Here is a 20,136-nt window from a genome sequence, read left to right as displayed (position 1 = left end):
TGCTCCGAACTTTGAATATTGTTCACTAATACGCCTCTTAAATGTTAAGAGCAGAGCGAGACGGTACCGGGAATATGACCTGTCAAAAACGGAGGGTATGTATTAAAATGTCAGATAATTTTTTTATTGTGTAGGTTAAGGCTAAACGCAGAATGTATATGAAAATTGTCATTGAGCATAAGGCTGTTAATAAAAAAAGGTTCTTATGAACTTTCTGCAGTATAATAATAGTAAATGTCATTGTTTTGAGCTAATTTGTTAAAAAATAATTCCAACTCATATTTTTTTCAGAAAAGATGGGTCAGTCAGTTTAATACATTTAAAGTTATGAAAAGGTTTTTAAGTTTGTAAAGGTTGATAGTTTAATGTGATTGCATTTGTGTACATACAATTTGAACAGAGATTTAGTAGTTCCTCATACAGTGTGCATAGTCAAATGTTAGTGCACTTTGTAAGATATCAAATGAAGTTCTCTAAATGCTCTCTGAGCAATAAGAATGACGTGGTAAACCACAGTGCAACTGTTCAGCAATGCTGCATTTAGTTCGGGCTATTCAGCGTCAGATAAAATGTTTAAAAGCATTTCTCTGCCAAGCAGTAACCATTTAGCACGTTCCACTCCTCAGAATCCTTGCCTGACCCGAGTGAAACCGAAAACCGAGCGACATATCCTCGGAATAAAAGGACTTAAGTCTAGGATGTAAACTACTTTCTCCGCTGTTTAACTTACGTGCCGAACAAGCAGTAAAGCAATGAAGGCATTAAAAGGAAGTTTTAGGAGTAGGATTAAAATTCAGAGTGCAAAGATATCAATGATAAGATTAGCTGATGAAATTGCCATCCTCTGGGCTAGTGGGAAAGGAGTACATCATATACTGAATTGGAAGAACAGACTATTGAACACACAGAATTGACTGAAAGTAAACCAAAGTGTGACACAAGTATTAAGGAACAGGAGTAATGGGATTAACGATAAACTTAGCATCAAAACTGTAGACGATGTAGTAGACACAATAAAGCTGTATTACAATCTTGGAAGAAAAATAACTCGTGAGGGACAAATCCAGGTGGGATGCAGAAAACCCTGACTAGATGAGCATTTTACACCAAATGAAGGCAACAAGTATCAACATAGGCCGCAACTTGAGTTAGAAAGTGCTGAGAATGTACGTCTGCAGCACAGAATTGCATGGAGGTGACTCATGGACTCTGGGAAAACTACAAAGCAAGGGAATTGAAGTGAGGTGTGATCTTACAAAAGAATGATGAAAATAAACCTCCTGGTGACGAAATTAAGTTCTTAGCAATATCGGCTCTTAAAGAAATAAAGATTAAAGATTAAACAGAAGAAAGGATTAAATAAAATGATAGGATATTACCTAATAATTTCTGTGGTACTCGAGAGATCCATTTATTTTGTGGTAGGGAAAGAGGATGGGGGCGGAGTCATCTATTTTCTGATTGCTTTGGTGCTACCCGACACACACCCGCCTCCCACGTCGAACTGTTAATCCACGAGTAGCATTTGCACCCAAAGACCTCAGTTATTTGTTAGATATCTTCCAACCTCTATCTTTCCCTATAATTTTACCCTCCACAGCTCCCTCACGTACGTTGGAGGTTACTCCTTAATGTCTCAACACATATGCTACGCTACTGTTCCTCCACATATTTCTCTCTTCGCCGATTCTGCGGAGAACTTCTTCGTTTCTTATCGTACTCGTCCACATATAATTCAAGGTCCTTTTGTGGCATCACATCTCTAACGCTTCGATTCTGTTTTTTCCCAGTTTCCACCGTTCATGATTCAACTCCAAACAACTCTGTGCTCCAGACGATAGACTTCTTATGGCCAGCAGTAATGTCTACATTGACTGCGTTAGCCTTCTTTTTACGTACTCCTTCCGTCGTCCGTCGTATCTTACTTTCCATCCAACGCACCAGGATTCCTTTCATTCATCTACTTCCGGGTGCTTAATTTCGATGTTAAGTCTGTCACCAATGTCAGGTGTGCTACCCCTCATGTCTTTCTTCAGTTTACTCTCTGCCTATATACTGGGATCCTTAGACTGTTCGTTACATTCAGAAGGTGTAGCAGTTCTTGTTCCCTTTTCCTGAGGATAGCAATATCATGACGGAAGCTTCACCATGAATTTTAATCCAACTCCAGAACCTTTCTTTGATTTCCAACATTACTTCATCAAGTCACAGGTTAAGCGGTAATAACTACATCCCCGTCATACATCCTTTTTACTCCTAGATTCATAGAGCCAAAAACTGTTTCAGAAGATGTATATTATAACACATATCGATCGAAAGCAACGAAAACCTCGTAAACACATCTGTCTCTGAAAAGCTCGTGATTTCAGTAACCAGTAACTCCATTTCCAAAGAGATATTTGAAAGTGCTTGTATTTCTACAACATGCCGATAACTGGGCTTCTACTGTATAGTTACATATGAAACAACATTAGCTGTATCACTTTATATATTATTAAGAAAACGTTTTTGCCTCCCCTGTGAAATTTAACGAAGATTAGTTACGATTTTTTCATTGCCTGCCATTGATACAACAGGTATTTGAGTTCGTTAGGTGTTCGTGTTACACTTAATCCAATGAGGAGATCGATATCAAAGAGAAAATTGAGCGAACCTTAGGAAGAAAGTGTCAGAATGTTGAAAAAAAAATGTGTAGCCCATGCTTACTGCAGTCAGATTGTCTAGACATTTCTAGACGTATCTTTGCAAACCATTACTTGCCTCATCACTGTCTGGTGATGTCGAATTGCTTCGACGAGCTGGCAGTACATGTCAGTATCGTGGTGGCCAACCGATTTGTAGGCAGTGCTCGATTTAACGCCTGTGTCTGGCCAAGTGAGTGAATGCCGCTTCCTTCCACTTTCCGCGGTAGGAGAGCTTCCGCCTTTGGTAGCGGCACCAGAAGCGCCTCCCACCTGGATGGCTGCAACGCTGTCGTTGAGCACGTTGAGCTCGGCCGTGATGTGGATGATGAGCACGATGAAGAACATGTCCAGGAAGAGGCTGGCCTGCGCCGTGAAGACGATGAGGAACGCCTGGAAGGCGTAGATGGCCTCGTAGTTGGGGGACGCCTGGGCGTCCACCGGCAACCAGAGGGACAGCGGCGTCTTACGGGCGTCCGCCACCGCCGAGGCGTTCTGCCCGAGCGGTGACGTCAGAGCCGCTGTCAACACCGGGTCCAGCACCCACATCGCCAGCGGCAGCGCCGCCGTCACCTGCCACACAACACGCTCACATGCACATACGCTCAAACAGGTGCGCACACAACTGCTGGCATCGGCTGCAGGGGGTGCAGCGGCGATGGTAATTAACCCACAGATCAAATGCCGCAGGTCACGTATTACACTACTGGCCATTAAAATTGCTACACCAAAAAGAAATGCAGATGATAAACGGGTATTCATTGGACAAATATGTTATACTAGATCTGACACGTGATTACATTTTCACGCAGTTTGGGTGCATAGATCCTGAGAAATCAGTACCCAGAACAACCACCTCTGGCCGTAATAACGGCCTTGATACGCCAGAGCTCGGATGGCGTGTACAGGTACAGCTGCCCATGCAGCTTCAACACGATACCACAGTTCATTAAGAGCAGTGACTGGCGTATTGTGACGAGCCAGTTGCTCGGCCACCATTGACCAGACGTGTTCAATTGGTGAGAGATCTGGAGAATGTGCTGGACAGGGCAGCAGTCGGACATTTTCTGTATCCACAAAGGCCCGTACAGGACCTGCAACATGCGGTCGTGCATTATCTTGCTTAAATTTAGGATTTCACAGGCATCGAATGAAGGGTAGAGCCACGGGTCGTAAATACCTTCACGCCGGGTGATACGCCACTATGGCGATGAAGAATACACGCTTCCAATGTCCGTTTACTGCGATGTCGCCAAACACGGATGCGATCATCATGATGCTGTAAACAGAACCTGGATTCATACGAAAAAATGACGTTTTGCCATGCGTGCACCCAGCTTCGTCGTTGAGTACACCATCGCAGGCGCTCCTGTCTGTGATGCAGCGTCAAGGGTAACCGCAGCCATGGTCTCCGAGCTGATAGTCCATGCTGCAGCCAACGTCGTAGAAATGTTCGTGCAGACGGTTGTTGTCTTGAAAACGTCCCCGTCTGTTGACTCAGGGATCGAGACGTGGCTGCACGATCCGTTATAGCCATGCGGATAAGATGCCTGTCATCTCGATTGCTAGTGATACGAGGCCGTTGCGATCCAGCACGGCGTTCCATATTACCCTCCTGAACCCACCGATTCCATATTCTGCGAATAGTCATTGGATCTCGACCAACGCGAGCAGCAATATCGCGATACGATAAACCGCAATCGCGATAGGCTACAATCCGACCTTTATCAAAGGGCATCACAACAACGTTTCACCAGGCAACGCCGGTCAACTGCTGTTTGTGTATGAGAAATCGGTTGGAAACTTTCCTCATGTCAGCACGTTGTAGGTGTCTCACCGGCGCCAACCTTGTGTGAATGCTCTGAAAAGCTAATCATTTGCATATCACAGCATCTTCTTCCTGTCGGTTAAATTTCGCGTCCCTAGCTTCGTGGTATAGCAATTTTAATGGCCAGTAGTGTGTTTTATTAAACTAATTTCGCCTGTCAGAAGCGAACATCTTGGTGGATAAAATCGTCTCTCGTTACCTTCGTCAACACAAGAAGTTTCTCGGGTAGATAATGACGTCAATCAGGGCTTTAAACCTCTAACGTGTTGCTACATGACTATTGAATATTTGAGGAACCTTGCGTATATCGACAGAAACTATTTAATAAAAACAGTTAACAAATAGAGGACGAAAGATGCAGGAAGTACATGGAGATACTTAACATTGTAACGTATTACTATCTTTACGACGTTTCTCATCGAGCCATATACGTTATCTCGCATTTCTAGCTGCTTCTCTCACACAAATAATGATAAAAATTCAGAAATTCAGGTTCGCCACCAGCCCAAGCCCTTCCTAACCACTTAGAAAAAAATGGAGCTGTAAAATTATTAGTTTAATTACTTTAATAAATTAAATACAAGAATGCTAATTTCTTTAAGTAGCCAGATAAATACCACTCCATGTCGTGCATAAAACAACTTGATTAATTCAGGATTGGATATCGGAGTAAGTGGGTAAGATCAACACCACAGAATTTATCTTTCACGTAGATTATTTATTGTATTTTAGTATTTGGTTGCACATCCTAACTACACATAACTGGTGCCTGACTAGAAATATTTAAGTAAGAATTACGTAAGAACGTAACAGAACGCAATTTAACTACAGCAAGAAGAAACACAGAAAACGGGGGTGGGATACAATGATACTATCATCTCCTTTGCATTCATACCACAAAAATATCTCAGTGAGATTCGCATTACAATCCTACGCATGCACTATTCTGGACAGAGGTTTAACCAATGCACTAGGTTGTGCGATAATTATTGAACACACTAACAGCGTCTGCTGCTTGCAAACGGCCGAACTAGAGCACGTGGTGTATTCCGAATCAGTGTTGTGCTGCTTTGTAGAAAGTGCACGAAAGAACAGATATTCTTGCAGAAATTATAGCTAATTAAACAAGCAAACTGTTAAAATAAATCCTATTGCGGTGCCGTGGTGAACCAGAAGGGTCATTGATTACCAAACACGTGGCACAAAATCGACACGCAAAGACAAAAGCAACTTCCACAAAATATAAAGGGTTAAAAATCATACGCGCTTCGTCATAGTGTTACACTCACGTACGGTTGATGTGATCCTAACCAGCTTTTCCTAATCTGATTTACCATTTGAAATTCTACTTCATCGTTATTCAAAGTGAACAAAGTAACTTCCACACTTTTAACTCCAACACCCAAAAATTGCCTATTTGAAGCAATATAATTATGGCACATTCGGAAAAATAACTCGCTTCACACGCTTCAGTTGAGCTGAAGTTCTTAAGTATTTCAACAATTAAACATAACGAAGTTCTTACTCAACCTGATTCCTATCACCTGAAACCCCCCTTAAGAGCTACGATCCGTACTCACCAAGCGTTCACCGAAGAGTGCTGCTTTCTCTTTCGAGATACCTAGCTCCCCGTGCAGCGGAAGCTACCAGAGGGGTAGCCCTGCGTCATCAACCTCATACACAAAAACAGCCTTCGCCTAAGGTGGGTAAACCTCTCCGTTCACGTATTGGAAACCTACGTTGGTCATCCTGTGCTCTCCTTCGAACGAGAAGCAACATCGTCTGCCACTTCAGCGTTTCCCACAAAACAAAACCGAAACCCCACATTAAAACACATATATAATATTCAATAGGGCTTATTTGAGAGCTCAGTCTTCCTGGAAGAGTTCATGAATTGAGCTAAAATCATTTAGTAAAGTGAATAAGTTGTACCGAATTCGACGTGTTATTTAGTACGTATAGGGAGAAAAATATAATCACGAGTTATTGAAACACATTAGTATAGGAAATAATAGAAGAAAGAGTTACGGGAGAATGTGTTGCAGGTAGTAGGAATGGTAAAAGGGGATTAGGATTCGTTATGATGGTAGAGAGTGAGTTACGGTGAGCGGTTCAGTTATAGGGTTGTTCTCATCATAACCGACAGTAAACTAATGCTAAGAACAGTAGTTGCATACCGAAACCACAAGCAGATGATGAACAGGTAGAGAAAATTTATGATAATATTGCACAGCTAATTCATTACGTAAAAGGAGTTTAAAATCTAGTAATCATGGAGGATTGTAACGCGGTAGTAGGAGAAGGACTAGAAGACAGAGTTGTGGGTGAATATGGTATAGTATTAGGAATAAGAGAGAAGAAATACGAATTGATTTATGCAATAAATTTCAGCTAATGATAGCGAATACTCTTCTCAACAATCACAAGGTGATGAGGTTCAAGAGGACGTCATCTGGATTACATCGTTCTGAGACAGAGGTTCCGAAAGTACTCGATTGTAAGTCGTACACCCTGCCGCTGATATAGCCTCGCATTATAATTTGGTAATGATGAAGAGTAGACTGAGGTTTAAGAGAATCGTTCGTAAGAATTAGTGCAGAAAGAAGCAGGATATTGCAGTACTGACGAATGCTGCGATGCGTCTGAAAGTCACTAAAGCTGTAAACACTTTCTCAATGAATAACAGTTGAAGAGGAATGGACATCTCTAAAAAGTTCATTCACATAATTCTACCAAAGAGATACAGGCACAAGGAGAGATAACCACAGAGAAACCTTAGATGGCAGAAGATGTACTTTAGTTATTCCACGAAAGAAGGATGTACCAAAATGTTCAGGAAAAGATAAGAATAGAACATTATAAATCAATGAGAATGAAATAAATAGGAAGTGCAGGGAGCAGGGAAGCCAAAGCGAAATTTCTGCAGAAAGGAATTTGAAAATTTCGAAAAATCAATGGTCTTCGACTAATTCAGCACAGGGAACCGTGAAAAATAGCTTAGGTTAAATAAAAAGCAAAAGCTTCAACATTGTTGGTGAAAGAGGAAAGAGCAGATGGTGACTGTCTGATGACTTTTACTGTACGGCCTTTCTGAGTACCCAACTACATCATGCAGGCGAACTCACTCGCCTTTCTAAGAGGAGGTGTGGTCTCTCCGCGGGCGCTATAAAGAAAAGCTGCCCAGGCGACAGAAGCGACGAAATGGCTCTTTGCGAGCCTGTAGACGACTGCATTCAGTACATGTCTGTTCAACGTGAAATGCTGACAGACTTTTGTAGCAGGCGAGGAGGTACCCATGTTTCACTGAAAACACGCTGTGAAGTTCCTCTGCGCAGGCTGTTAAGGCGTGCAACCACCAACCAACATTTTAAAGCCGCAGTCACAACAGGAAGTACGTTGTGCATCATAGCTTTATAGCAGCTAAGTATATCATATCAATAGTCTCGTCAAAATGAAACAGATCAATCTACGATAGACCTCGTGGCACAGTCAACTAAATTCTTACGTTATGATAAAGATGTACAAGTTATTGTATTCTTCATTTGTGTCGCCGTAGTGTCCATAGTTGCTTTATAATTCTTGAGGGTATTTTTGGTCTGTCGTTGCAACTACGAAAGTTGGTGAAAAAATCACGAATTTTGTTGTTGCAACAACAGACCAAAAATACCCTCAGGTTATTGTAAATTATGAAATTTAATACTTTTCTTGTATTAGCTGCACAGAACTCAACGATGGCTCAAAACAAATGCAATTCAATGTACGAGGATTGGAACTTAAATAGTGGCAACTACTTATCCACAGCCGATACAAAAGAGTTACATGTTTGCACCTGTTACTGTCCTTCAAAGTAGTCACCAACGTTATGTAGAACCCGTTGCCAGCAAACTTCAAAATTTCTTAAATCAGTGAGGAAGTGGAAACCAAATGTCTGTTAAATGTAAACACCGAAGAGGAGGTAAGTGCGGAAAGTATAGCAAATCTAGTAACTTATGGCAACGTAGTCGAGTGATGTCTTCAACACCGGCAGCAGCACACTTGCTCATTTTCATGCATAATTACATGATACGTGTAGTATACTGCATTTACTCAGGTCTGAAGATGGTCCTAGTTAATTGAAATCGATAATCTGACTGATAAATACCGGTGGCCTGTGACTGTTTTTATAATAAAATAAATATTTCCTGGAACTCTGGAATACGTTATTGCATCTATTTCACAACTTGCAACATGAAACGTTCGGGTATGAAATTTGAATGGATGGTCGGTGCAGAACAAGTAACTCATTGGAAGATGATTATTGTAGCGGCACAGGGCAGCTGAGTCACATGTCGCACATAAAATACAAGTGAAGTAAACATAACCTTATGTCACCCTTGTTGAACTGTGACTTCCAAATCGCCAAAGTTCGTGGTATAAAAGAGAAATTTAAACAGATACCTACTTCAGTCACTATTATTGTTTTCAACGACTCATTTCGAGGGCTTACAAAGCTATCTTAAGTTGGATCATTAGATTAAAGGAAAATTTGGTTTCTTGGCTGTAAAAAAACAGTCTACCTTTCCCTTCGTTTCGGTACACACTTGTTACTGTGTGTCATTCTATAATAACATGTTACTGAATTCATAAATTGTAAACTGTAATTAAGTTTTGTTATATTTTTTAATGTAATCTGTGTTACATATAAGTTGACGGATCATCGACGTTGTGCTGAACCAGCAGCTATACGCACGTTTCGACTGCAGCCGTCGTTGCTAGCTAAATATACTGTGTGAGGCAGCGATTGTTCTCTGCTCCATTGTACTACGCACCGCTACCTACTGTTCGCCTTACCTCTGATAAGTATACGAAATTGTATTTACGATCTTTATTAAGCATATTAGTACATCGGATGATCATTAATATGCATGTTAATACGTCAGACGATTCCACTTTCGGTTACCAATAATAGTTAAACGATTTTTACCTCTGTGCGTTACTTACGCTTTTCTCGGAATTATGATGTGCAGTTTAGAATGCCTACTCTACTAGGGGCTGGGGTAGCTTTCTTCACATCTCACGGTTCCTCATCCCATGCCAGGAGGGGACAGGGAAGGAACTGCTTCCTGTACTACCCACAACACCCTCCGACAGTTGGCCAACTTAGATTAACACACTGAATGACTTCTGTGCCATAGTCTGATATCAAGTGATAGGTAACTTATTTTTAGCGAAATGAAGTGTAAAGCAAACAGCTGGCTATATCCAGGTCAAGAAATTCACATGTAATCCATTAATGTATAAGTGCTCAAAACGCCGCACTATAGTCAATAAACGTGTGACACTGATAATTATTTTAATGTGACTTCTATAAAATAAAAATAAGCTCAGGAGCTGAGTAATAACACACAAGTATTTACTTGTGTAGTTCACGCCCTGGATCAATACTTTCTAGTTAACTTCAATAGGTTGGATATCAGGTGTGTTCCACCTTCGGCTGTCTCGTGTACACGGATGCTCTTAGTACGTTTCTAGCTTACTGTCGTCTTGGGTAGTTGTTTTCGTTGATGATGATGATGATGATGACGATAGTAATGAGAGAAGAAGAGGATGAAACCCAGGGACGGTATTTAGTATATTGTTCCTGAAAAATACAATGATTACACGTTTCTATAGGAAAGAATGCGTGCTGTTATACGCTACACCACTGCTGGCTGTACTGTAGCATGTAACAGGATCGGGCCTTACTGAGTAAGAAACGTGAAGAACGACGTGTAAATAAGTCGTCACGTGCGGTGAGTAAAATGTACCTGAAATCCGACGCAGACCCTGGTGGCGTGTCTCTGGAAGCGGCTGCGGACGAACGCTCCCTGCTCGGGGAAGCCCCGACGGGCTTCTAGCAGCAGGTTTGCCAACCGCTGCACACGCAAGCGGTACGCCATAAAGTAAAGAATCTGTCAACAGGCATCAACTTCTTCTAAGATTGGCCAGAAAATCTAGATTTGTAAGACTTTCTGCAAGGATTTCAGGTGAGGGTGTTATCAACCTAGCACTACAATTTTAGTAGCTTTAAGAGTAACTGTTCTGACTACTGAACAGTTACAATCAAAACATCATGTGTAATCTTGACATTGACTTCAAGAGTTGTTGCACCATAAAAATGTATTTTGGGATAGTAGGAGTTGTTCAAAATGGTTCAAATGGCTGTAAGCACTAAGGGATTTAACATCTGAGGTCAACAGTCCCCTAGACTTACAACTACTTAAACCTAACTAACCTAAGGACATCACACACATCCATGTCCGAGGCAGGATTCGAACCTGCGACCGTAGCAGCAGCGTGGTTCCGGACTGAAGCGCCTAGAACCACTCGGCCACAGTGACCGGCAAGAGTTGTTCCACTTTTAGGGAATTTTCGATTGTTTCATAATACACTGTACCCGGGTTTAGAACGTAGGTGCTGTTTGCTGGTAAATTACTACTTTCAGAAGGTAATTTATTGTAATTAGCTTAAGTGCCGCAAGTATCGTCGGTATATCAAAGAGAAAAAGAAATATTCATCATTAATTCAGAAAAATAAAGGAAATTATCATCATTATGACTTCCAGCGCACTGCAGCTGGTCTATTCCGACCGAAGGAAGGAAAACCTTCCAAAAGTCCTTTGTTCTCTACAGTGGAAGCTCTACAAGAGGTTGGTACTCTATCTGTCTACTCAAAACTTCAAAGGTAAACTGAAGAAACAATTAATGTTTTGTGAAATAAGCTACCAAACGATATGTAGGGAAGAAGTAGTAATATTCTGTAATGTGAAAGTGAGTAAGCAGATCTCTCATGTAGCCAGTAAGTCGAAATTTCATGTTAGGTTTGCTGACAATACCACAGCTGTAAACTATAGACTCATTTATTCTCTTTTAATGTCTTACTAAAGATGATGATGATTTTTGGTCTGCGAGGCGCTCAACTGCGCGGTCATCAGCGCCCATAAAAAGTCCCAATCTTTACAGAGTCCAAATTAGCCACTTTCATGATTGATGATGAAATGATAAATACACAAACACTCAGTCCCCGAGCAGAGTAAATCTCCATCCCGGCCGGGAATCGAACCCGGGACCTCGCGATCCAAAGGCAGCAACGCTAGCGACTAGACCACGAGCTGCGGATATGTCTTGCTAACATACAGTTTTATAATTTGGAGGGCTGTGTCTTTCAAGTGAACGGCGTTCTCGAAATATAGACTGATGCTAACGTTTAATTTACTCGAAGCATAAGCCGCGCGGGGTAACCGAGCGGTCGGCGTCACGGTAGCTCAGCGTGTTCGGTCAGAGGGTTTAGCTACCCTCTGTATTTAAAAACTGAGTAAACGGATCAACGAACAACCTGAACGAGTGTCATCTGTAGTCCACCACGAACAAATTCACGAACAATAAAGAACAAAATGAGATAAAAAAAGCAAAAAAAAAAGCTGTCTAAGGCGCTGCAGTCATGGACTCTGCGACTGGTCCCGGCGGAGGTTCGAGTCCTCCCTCGGGCATGGGTGTGTGTGTTTGTCCTTAGGATAATTTAGGTTAAGTAGTGGGTAAGCTTAGGGACTGAAGACTTTAGCAGCTAAGTCCCATAAAATTTAACATACATTTGAACATTTTTGAACTCGAAGCATACAATAACAGTGGCAGAAATAACTATTTTGAGTCGAATACCATTTTATTAACTGTGTGGAAAGCAACAGTAAATTAATTTGTAGAATGCGCTTTGCTATAAAAAATAGATGTTGTCAATGCTGTGTTCCAAAAGGACAACACATGTAGGAGGCAAATCACCAATACTTACCATCAATTGTTAGTTAAAGACAATTGATGTTCTGAGTAATTCAATTTGTTTGTTGACCATGGAAACTAACATGCAACCATAATTATATCAGTTTTAACAAAACTATTTATGCTTTGAGACGATAGCAGTCGTTCACGAATTTACAAGAAAATGTAGGGCTATTCCAAGTTCTAGTTGTTAAGAACTGATCGTGCTAACACACAAGCATGTGGTTGAAGTTTCGTATGGTAATAATTAGTAATGTAAAGAATAGTTCATAGACCAGTAATAAGCTACATATCAACGACAGTTCTCGTAACTCTTTTTTAAAATTTATTGTGATTTAAAAATTTATGTGTTAGAAACAGAATATTGTTAGTTTTACAAACATTTGTACGGGATGTGGTTCCGAATAAACGCAATGTTGTGTAATCAAATTACCTCATCCGTACAACCGTTGCACCGGATTCGTAGCGAAAGCTACGTAGTTCTTTAATTTTTATGACATGGCCTGCCTTCAAAATGCAGAGGAGTGGATGCCAACCAGTAAGTGGTATGGAGCTGCTTCTGTCACTTCCGTAACTTTTGATGTCGTTGTGTCGACACGGGAACCTGTATGGCCCCTCTGCTGCCGATCGCCTTGAAACAATAGCTTTGAAGTGTGTTATCTGTTACGCATTGTCGCCTATCCTACTTTACAAAACGACTAAGTCCCCGACCTCCACGGTGACAAGGTATGGACATTCAGCACCTTGTCGCCTTCTCGTGGTTTCACAGTCCTGCCATAGATACTCACGACAGTAGCACGCTAACAGCCAAGGAGCTTCGCCATTTCGAGAGTCTCGTTCCCAAGCGCCAGGCTGTATCAATCTGCCGTTAGTCAAAGTAAGTTGTATCAGCGATTTTTCTCATTTTCTGTCGCTAAAATGATTCCCCTTTGTAGTGTCCCAAAATATCAAATATGGTACAGTTGGCAGCCGAATGAATCACGCTCGTCATTTTTTTCTAGTTTCTCGCAGTCACACGAACTCGGCAACATTACCGAAAAGCACAGTGTATGCGCCCGAACGAAGATGCCACGTGGAGCAAATGGTAAGACACAGAAGTAGTATTACTTATGTCATCTTCCTATATGCCTACATTTTGCACATTGTCAGGCCAGTTATGTTTGCATTTGTGTAAAAGACGTAAAGCTAATATAGTTTTCCTGTTACATCTTATTTCCTGTAAATGAGAGAATGAATAGTTTCGTAGGCTATAAATAGAATATTTAACAATTTAACGGTGTCTCTGTCGTAAGTGGGCGTGGTTCTTAGGTATGACGTATTCAGAAATCCTGGAGGTGCTACTGGAACCCATCGACCCAAATATTTTGGACGAAAGGGAAAGATATTAAGTAAAGAAGGGTCAACCAATACGAACCATTCCACAAGCATGCAAAATAGCTAGGAATGCATTTCATTTGCTAGAAATTTACACATGGAGACAAAAATACTGACCTAGATGTATGTAAAAAACAAGGTTGCTCCAGTCTCGTAAAATGCCAGGCTTGTGATGTGTTCCTGTGTTTCACTTCAATCAGAAATTGCTTCAAAACTTTTCAGACGCTATGAAACAGCTTACAGTGCTGAAGCAAAAAATCCTAGGTTCAGTAATCTACATACACGTAATCACGTATATTATTGTAAAGAATATGTAATGAACACTGTTTTGCAAAATTTAGTCTCTGAAATAATTGTATCTTTGACATGTTTATATACTGTCCTTTTCAGTTTCATAAAAAACCCAGAAAGAATAAATAAATAGTCTATACAAGCTCTGATTTCTGTTAATTAATATCTCCTAACCCAAAATTCCTTAAAATTCCAATAAACAGCGATAAATAAGTACAGGGCTATTACAAATGATTGAAGCGATTTCATAAATTCACTGTCGCTCCATTCATTGACATATGGTCACGACACACTACAGATACGTATAAAAACTCATAAAATTTTGTTCGGCTGAAGCCGCACTTCAGGTTTCTGCCGCCAGAGCGCTCGAGAGCGTAGTGAGACAAAATGGCAACAGGAGCCGAGAAAGCGTATGTCGTGCTTGAAATGCACTCACATCAGTCAGTCATAACAGTGCAACGACACTTCAGGATGAAGTTCAACAAAGATCCACCAACTGCTAACTCCATTCGGCGATGGTATGCGCAGTTTAAAGCTTCTGGATGCCTCTGTAAGGGGAAATCAACGGGTCGGCCTGCAGTGAGCGAAGAAACGGTTGAACGCGTGCGGGCAAGTTTCACGCGTAGCCCACGGAAGTCGACGAATAAAGCAAGCAGGGAGCTAAACGTACCACAGCCGACGGTTTGGAAAATCTTACGGAAAAGGCTAAAGCAGAAGCCTTATCGTTTACAATTGCTACAAGCCCTGACACCCGATGACAAAGTCAAACACTTTGAATTTTCGGCGTGGTTGCGATAGCTCATGGAAGAGGATGCGTTCGGTGCGAAACTTGTTTTCAGTGATGAAGCAACATTTTTTCTTAATGGTGAAGTGAACAGACACAATGTGCGAATCTGGGCGGTAGAGAATCCTCACGCATTCGTGCAGCAAATTCGCAATTCACCAAAAGTTAACGTGTTTTGTGCAATCCCACGGTTTAAAGTTTACGGCCCCTTTTTCTTCTGCGAAAAGAACGTTACAGGACACGTTTATCTGGACATGCTGGAAAATTGGCTCATGCCACAACTGGAGACCGATAGCGCCCACTTCATCTTTCAACAGGATGGTGCTCCACCGCACTTCCATCATGATGTTCGGCATTTCTTAAACAGGAGATTGGAAAACCGATGGATCGGTCGTGGTGGAGATCATGATCAGCAATTCATGTCATGGCCTCCACGCCCTCCCGACTTAACCCCATGCGATTTCTTTCTGTGGGGTTATGTGAAAGAGTCAGTGTTTAAACCTCCTCTACCAAGAAACGTGCCAGAACTGCGAGCTTGCATCAACGGTGCTTTCGAACTCATTGATGGGGACATGCTGCGCCGAGTGTGGGAGGAACTTCATTATCGGCTTGACGTCTACCGAATCACTAAAGGGGCACATATCGAAATTTTGTGAATGCCTAAAAAAACTTTTTGAGTTCTTGTATGCGTGTGCAAAGCATTGTGAAAATATCTCAAATAATAAAGTTATTGTAGAGCTGTGAAATCGCTTCAATCATTTGTAATAACCCTGTATTTTATACATTTGACTACTTTCGCATCATAGAGACCCGTCAGATAACGTCTGATACATGATCTACGGTTGCTTTTGATTGATAGAGACCAGATGTATCACATGTTACAGATGACCTGTGGGTCATGCATGGAATGATAAAATGTATGGAATGATTTATATAAATCGTAGGCATTTAGTTATTCTAAGAAGTGAAATATTACAAATTTTTCAATTCTTTCTTTAAAAGTTTGGTTTCAGGTCTCTAGAGGATATATTTTCTTTACCGCGTCACGTTCGCCAAGCGCCACCGGGTGTCATTATGATTTGGTTTATCAGTGTAGCCTTTAAAGTGTATGACCGGTTGGGCAGTTTATATACATCTAGCACATTAAATTGGTTTTTTATTAATAAATGTGAATAAAGTATAACATTCCATATAAGTATTATCTACTACATCTACACTCATGCTCATAAATTAAGGATAATTGCAGAACGTGGTGCCACACAACGTGGCACTACACAAAACTGACTTTAATAGCATAGGCACATAGGGAACACAGATGACACAGACCTGTAAGTCCACGGTATTAGTGATTATTTGAGAAAACCGTCAAGAAACACATGTGCTACAAAACGCCACTGTTTCCTGCGCATGTTCCCAGATATCAGTATGGGATATGATTACCATGCACACGTACACAGGCCGCACAACGGGTTGGCATACTCTGGATCAGGTGGTCGATCAGCTGATGGGGTATAGCCTCCCATTCTTGCACCCGTGCCTGTCGGAGCTCCTGAAGTGTCCTAGGGGTTTGAAGACGTGCAGCGATACGTCGAGCGAGAGCATCCCAGGCATGCTCGATGGGGTTTAAGTCTGGAGAACAGGTAGGCCACTCTATTCGCCTGACATCTTCTGTTTCAAGGTACTCCTCCACGATGACAGCTCGGAGGGGCCGTGCGTTATCATCTATCAGGAGGAAGGTGGGACCCACTGTTCCCCTGAAATGGTGGACATACCGGTGCAAAATGACGTCCCGATACACCTGACCTGTTACAGCTCCTCTGTCAAAGACATGCAGGGGTGTACGTGCACCAGTCATAATCCCATATCACACTATCAGACCACGAATTTCATAATGGTCCCTTTCAAGGACATTAAGGGGTTGGTATCTGGTTCCGTTTCACGCCAGATCAAAAACCGGTGAGAATCACTGTTCAGACTAATCTTTGACTCGTCCGTGAACGTAACCTGGGGCCATTGTTCCAAAGACCTGTACTGTGTTCTTGACACCAGGCTTTACGGGCTCTCCTTCGACCAGGGGTCAGTGGAATACACCTTGCAGGTCTTCGGGCGAATAAACCGACTTGGTTTAGACTGTGTGTCTGGAGACAACTGTTCCAGTGGCTGCAGCAAGGTCCCGAGCAAGGCTACCTGCAGTACTCCGTGGCCGTCTGCGGGCATTGATGGTGAGATATTGATCTGTGGACGTAGCGCACTATAGCGCCTGGACACGTTTCCTGTCTTCTGGAATCGTTTCCATAATCTTGAGATCACACTTTGTGGCACTCGGAGAGCCCTGCTGTGTTTGACCAGCCTCCAGTCGCTCTAATATTCTACCCCTCATGTTGTTGTTGTTGTGGTCTTCAGTCCTGAGACTGGTTTGATGCAGCTCTCCATGCTACTCTATCTTGTGCAAGCTTCTGCATCTCCCAGTACCTACCGCAACCTACATCCTTCTGAATCTGCTTAGTGTATTCATCTCTTGGTCTCCCTCTACGATTTTTACCCTCCACGATGCCCTCCAATGCTAAATTTGCGATCACTTGATGCCTCAAAACATGTCCTACCAACCGATCCCTTCTTCTAGTCAAGTTGTGCCACAAACTTCTCTTCTCCCCAATCCTATTCAATACCTCCTCATTAGTTACGTGATCTACCCACCGTATCTTCAGCATTCTTCTGTAGCACCACATTTCGAAAGCTTCTATTCTCTTCTTGTCCAAACTAGTTATCGTCCATGTTTCACTTCCATACATGGCTACACTCCATACAAACACTTTCAGAAACGACTTCCTGACAAATCTATACTCGATGTTAACAAATTTCTCTTCTTCAGAAACGCTTTCCTTGCCATTGCCAGTCCACATTTTATATCCTCTCTACTTCGATCATCATCAGTTATTTTACTCCCTAAATAGCAAAACTTCTTTGCTACTTTAAGTGTCTCATTTCCTAATCTAATTCCCTCAGCATCACCCGACTTAAATTGACTACATTCCATTATCCTCGTTTTGCTTTTGTTGATGTTCATCTTATATCCTCCTTTCAAGACACTGTCCATTCCGTTCAACTGCTCTTCCAAGTCCTTTGCTGTCTCTGACAGAATTACAATGTCATCGGCGAACCTCAAAGTTTTTACTTCTTCTCCCCTCATAACGTCATCAATATGTGTTCTTTGAGTCATTTTCAACACACAGTCACCATTCGCACGTCTGAAAACGTCTGCACACTTACTCACTGCACCGTACTCTGACATGCATCAACACACCTGTGCGTATGTGGACTGCTGACAGCGCCACCGTGCGACGACCGCAGGTCAAATACGCCAAATGGTGATACCCCGAGGTGATTTAAACCCGCAAACCGCCCACCAGAGAGTTGTTGCACCATGTATCAGCATTATCCTTAATTTTAGGAGCGTGAGTGTAGATGATGATTTTATTTAACGTGTTTTGCCATCGTTCTTAATATACGTGTTATACTTAGACTAGTCGTGGCACATACGTTACTCAACGTGGTACCTGGCATTGCGGCTACAGCGGCAGTGCCCGACTCACCCTGACGCCAGTGACTACGATGGTGGTGCAGACGAAGATCCGCTCTCCGAGCTCCTCCAGGTCGTCTACCTGCTCCAGACACAGCTTCATGAAGGCTGTGGCGCCGAACATCGCTACCACGAGCAGCGTGGGCGCGGCGCGCACCCACCGCGTGGTCCCGGGTTCTGGCCCAGCCCAGATCCCGAGAGCACTCAGGGCTGACGCTCCGAGGCCCAGTAGACCTCCCAGATCCTCCGTGCGGGAAGAACTGCGGCCGTCACGCAAGTGATGTTCCATCCGCAGCTGCCTGTACCGGCATTTAACTACCAGTAACTCTCATCATAGATGACAAATGATCTATATCTACCATCCACACCTCCATCTATATCTAAATTTCGCAAGCCACTTTACGACCCATACTTGGACGATCTCCAGATACCACTAATACTTCGTCCAATCAAATACTTTTTCAGTTCGCGAATTGTGAGACGCGAAAATGATTGCCTGTACGTCCCTATGTAACTAATTTCCCCGATTAACTCGTCGTGGTTTTCTCACGGGAAATGTATGGGAGAAAGGAATCTGTTACGGGGGTGTGCTGAGAAGCAGTGCCTCCGAGATTTTCGTGAAAACTCTTGCAACTTTTTATTGTAGCGTTTAACATGACGGTGTGTGACATAACTGTGGTGTCACCGCAAGGCACCACACTGGCTAGGTTGTAGGCTTCAAATCGGCCGCTGTCCGTGAGTACACATCGGGCCCGCGAGTCGCCACTGTCGACGCTAGCAGACCGAGCGCCGCCACTCAGCTGGTCTTATGAGACTAGGCAGCGCACTGGCCAGTTCTACTGCCGACTTTAATAGGAATGGTTCACTCGTTACAGCTTCAGAGATCTCATTTGCAGAGACGCTAGTTAGCATAGCCTTCAGCTAAGTCAGTAGCTACGACCTAGCCAGGCGCCACATACTGTTTATGTATTGCCAATTGCTCTATACGTGTGAAGCAATCAGAATTGTAAAGCAGTATTCGCAGTTCAGTTTATAACTGCACTTGTAAATATTATTTTACAAAGTCAAGATCGACGTTCATCGCTGATGCTGAATTAAAGGTAAGTATTTAATTGTATTCCTGTCTACCAACTTCTGATCAACTAATATGTTTGAGATACATACCGTCAAGCATAGTTAATTGATCCTTCCGTCAGCTGACTTGATCAACGCATGCAATAATGGCCACCCCTTGTGATCAGACTAAGAGTCAAATTGCGTGGCTCAGCTGGGTCACCCTATTTCCATGAGGCCCATAGTTCCGCCTCATACATAACAATAACTAAGTCGGCGCGTTAGAAACACCGTTCCGTAATCGAGTTCCGATCTCGAAGAGTTCGTCCACACATGAAGTACCCACTCCTTCACCATGAGAATGCGGACCACACACGAGCGCTGCAACCTCTGCAACAGACCGACACCGTGGTTCGCCGTCATCGATCAGCCTTCATATAATCTCGGCTTTTCCCCATGTGGTTTTCATCTGTTTACAAAAATTAAAATACCATTTCGAGAGCTTTACTTTGATATTGATGAAGCGATGCAAGGAGAAATGAAGCTGTGGCTCCGACAACAAAGTAAAACTTTCTACAGTGGCGGTATCAACAAACTGGTCTCTCGTTGGCAGATATAAGTTCGTCGCCAGAGTGGCTATGTTGAGAAATACACTGAAGCGCAAAGAAACTGGTATAGGCACGCGTATTCAAATACTGGGATATGTAAACAGGCAGAATACGGCGCTGCGGTCGGCAACGCCTATATAACACAAC

At 42.6% G+C, this 20,136-nt stretch overlaps 1 protein-coding gene across 1 annotated transcript; it reads right to left on the bottom strand.

Moving 5' to 3' along the window:
- Positions 1-168: 168 nt before the first annotated feature.
- On the bottom strand, positions 169-18,617 carry LOC124620228. Its single transcript, XM_047146896.1, has 4 exons — positions 18,342-18,617; positions 10,296-10,403; positions 2,955-3,254; positions 169-183 (listed from the first exon to the last, which is right to left on the bottom strand). Exons 1-4 carry the CDS (start codon positions 18,615-18,617, stop codon positions 169-171), a joined length of 699 nt encoding a protein of 232 aa, XP_047002852.1.
- Between the last annotated feature and the right edge of the window lie 1,519 nt (positions 18,618-20,136).

This window comes from Schistocerca americana, chromosome 6 (assembly GCF_021461395.2).
Source record: "Schistocerca americana isolate TAMUIC-IGC-003095 chromosome 6, iqSchAmer2.1, whole genome shotgun sequence".
In the NCBI taxonomy this organism is placed as follows: domain Eukaryota; kingdom Metazoa; phylum Arthropoda; class Insecta; order Orthoptera; family Acrididae; genus Schistocerca; species Schistocerca americana.
Note: the sequence above shows the minus strand (reverse complement) of the source record. Positions and strands in the feature narration are given on the sequence as shown.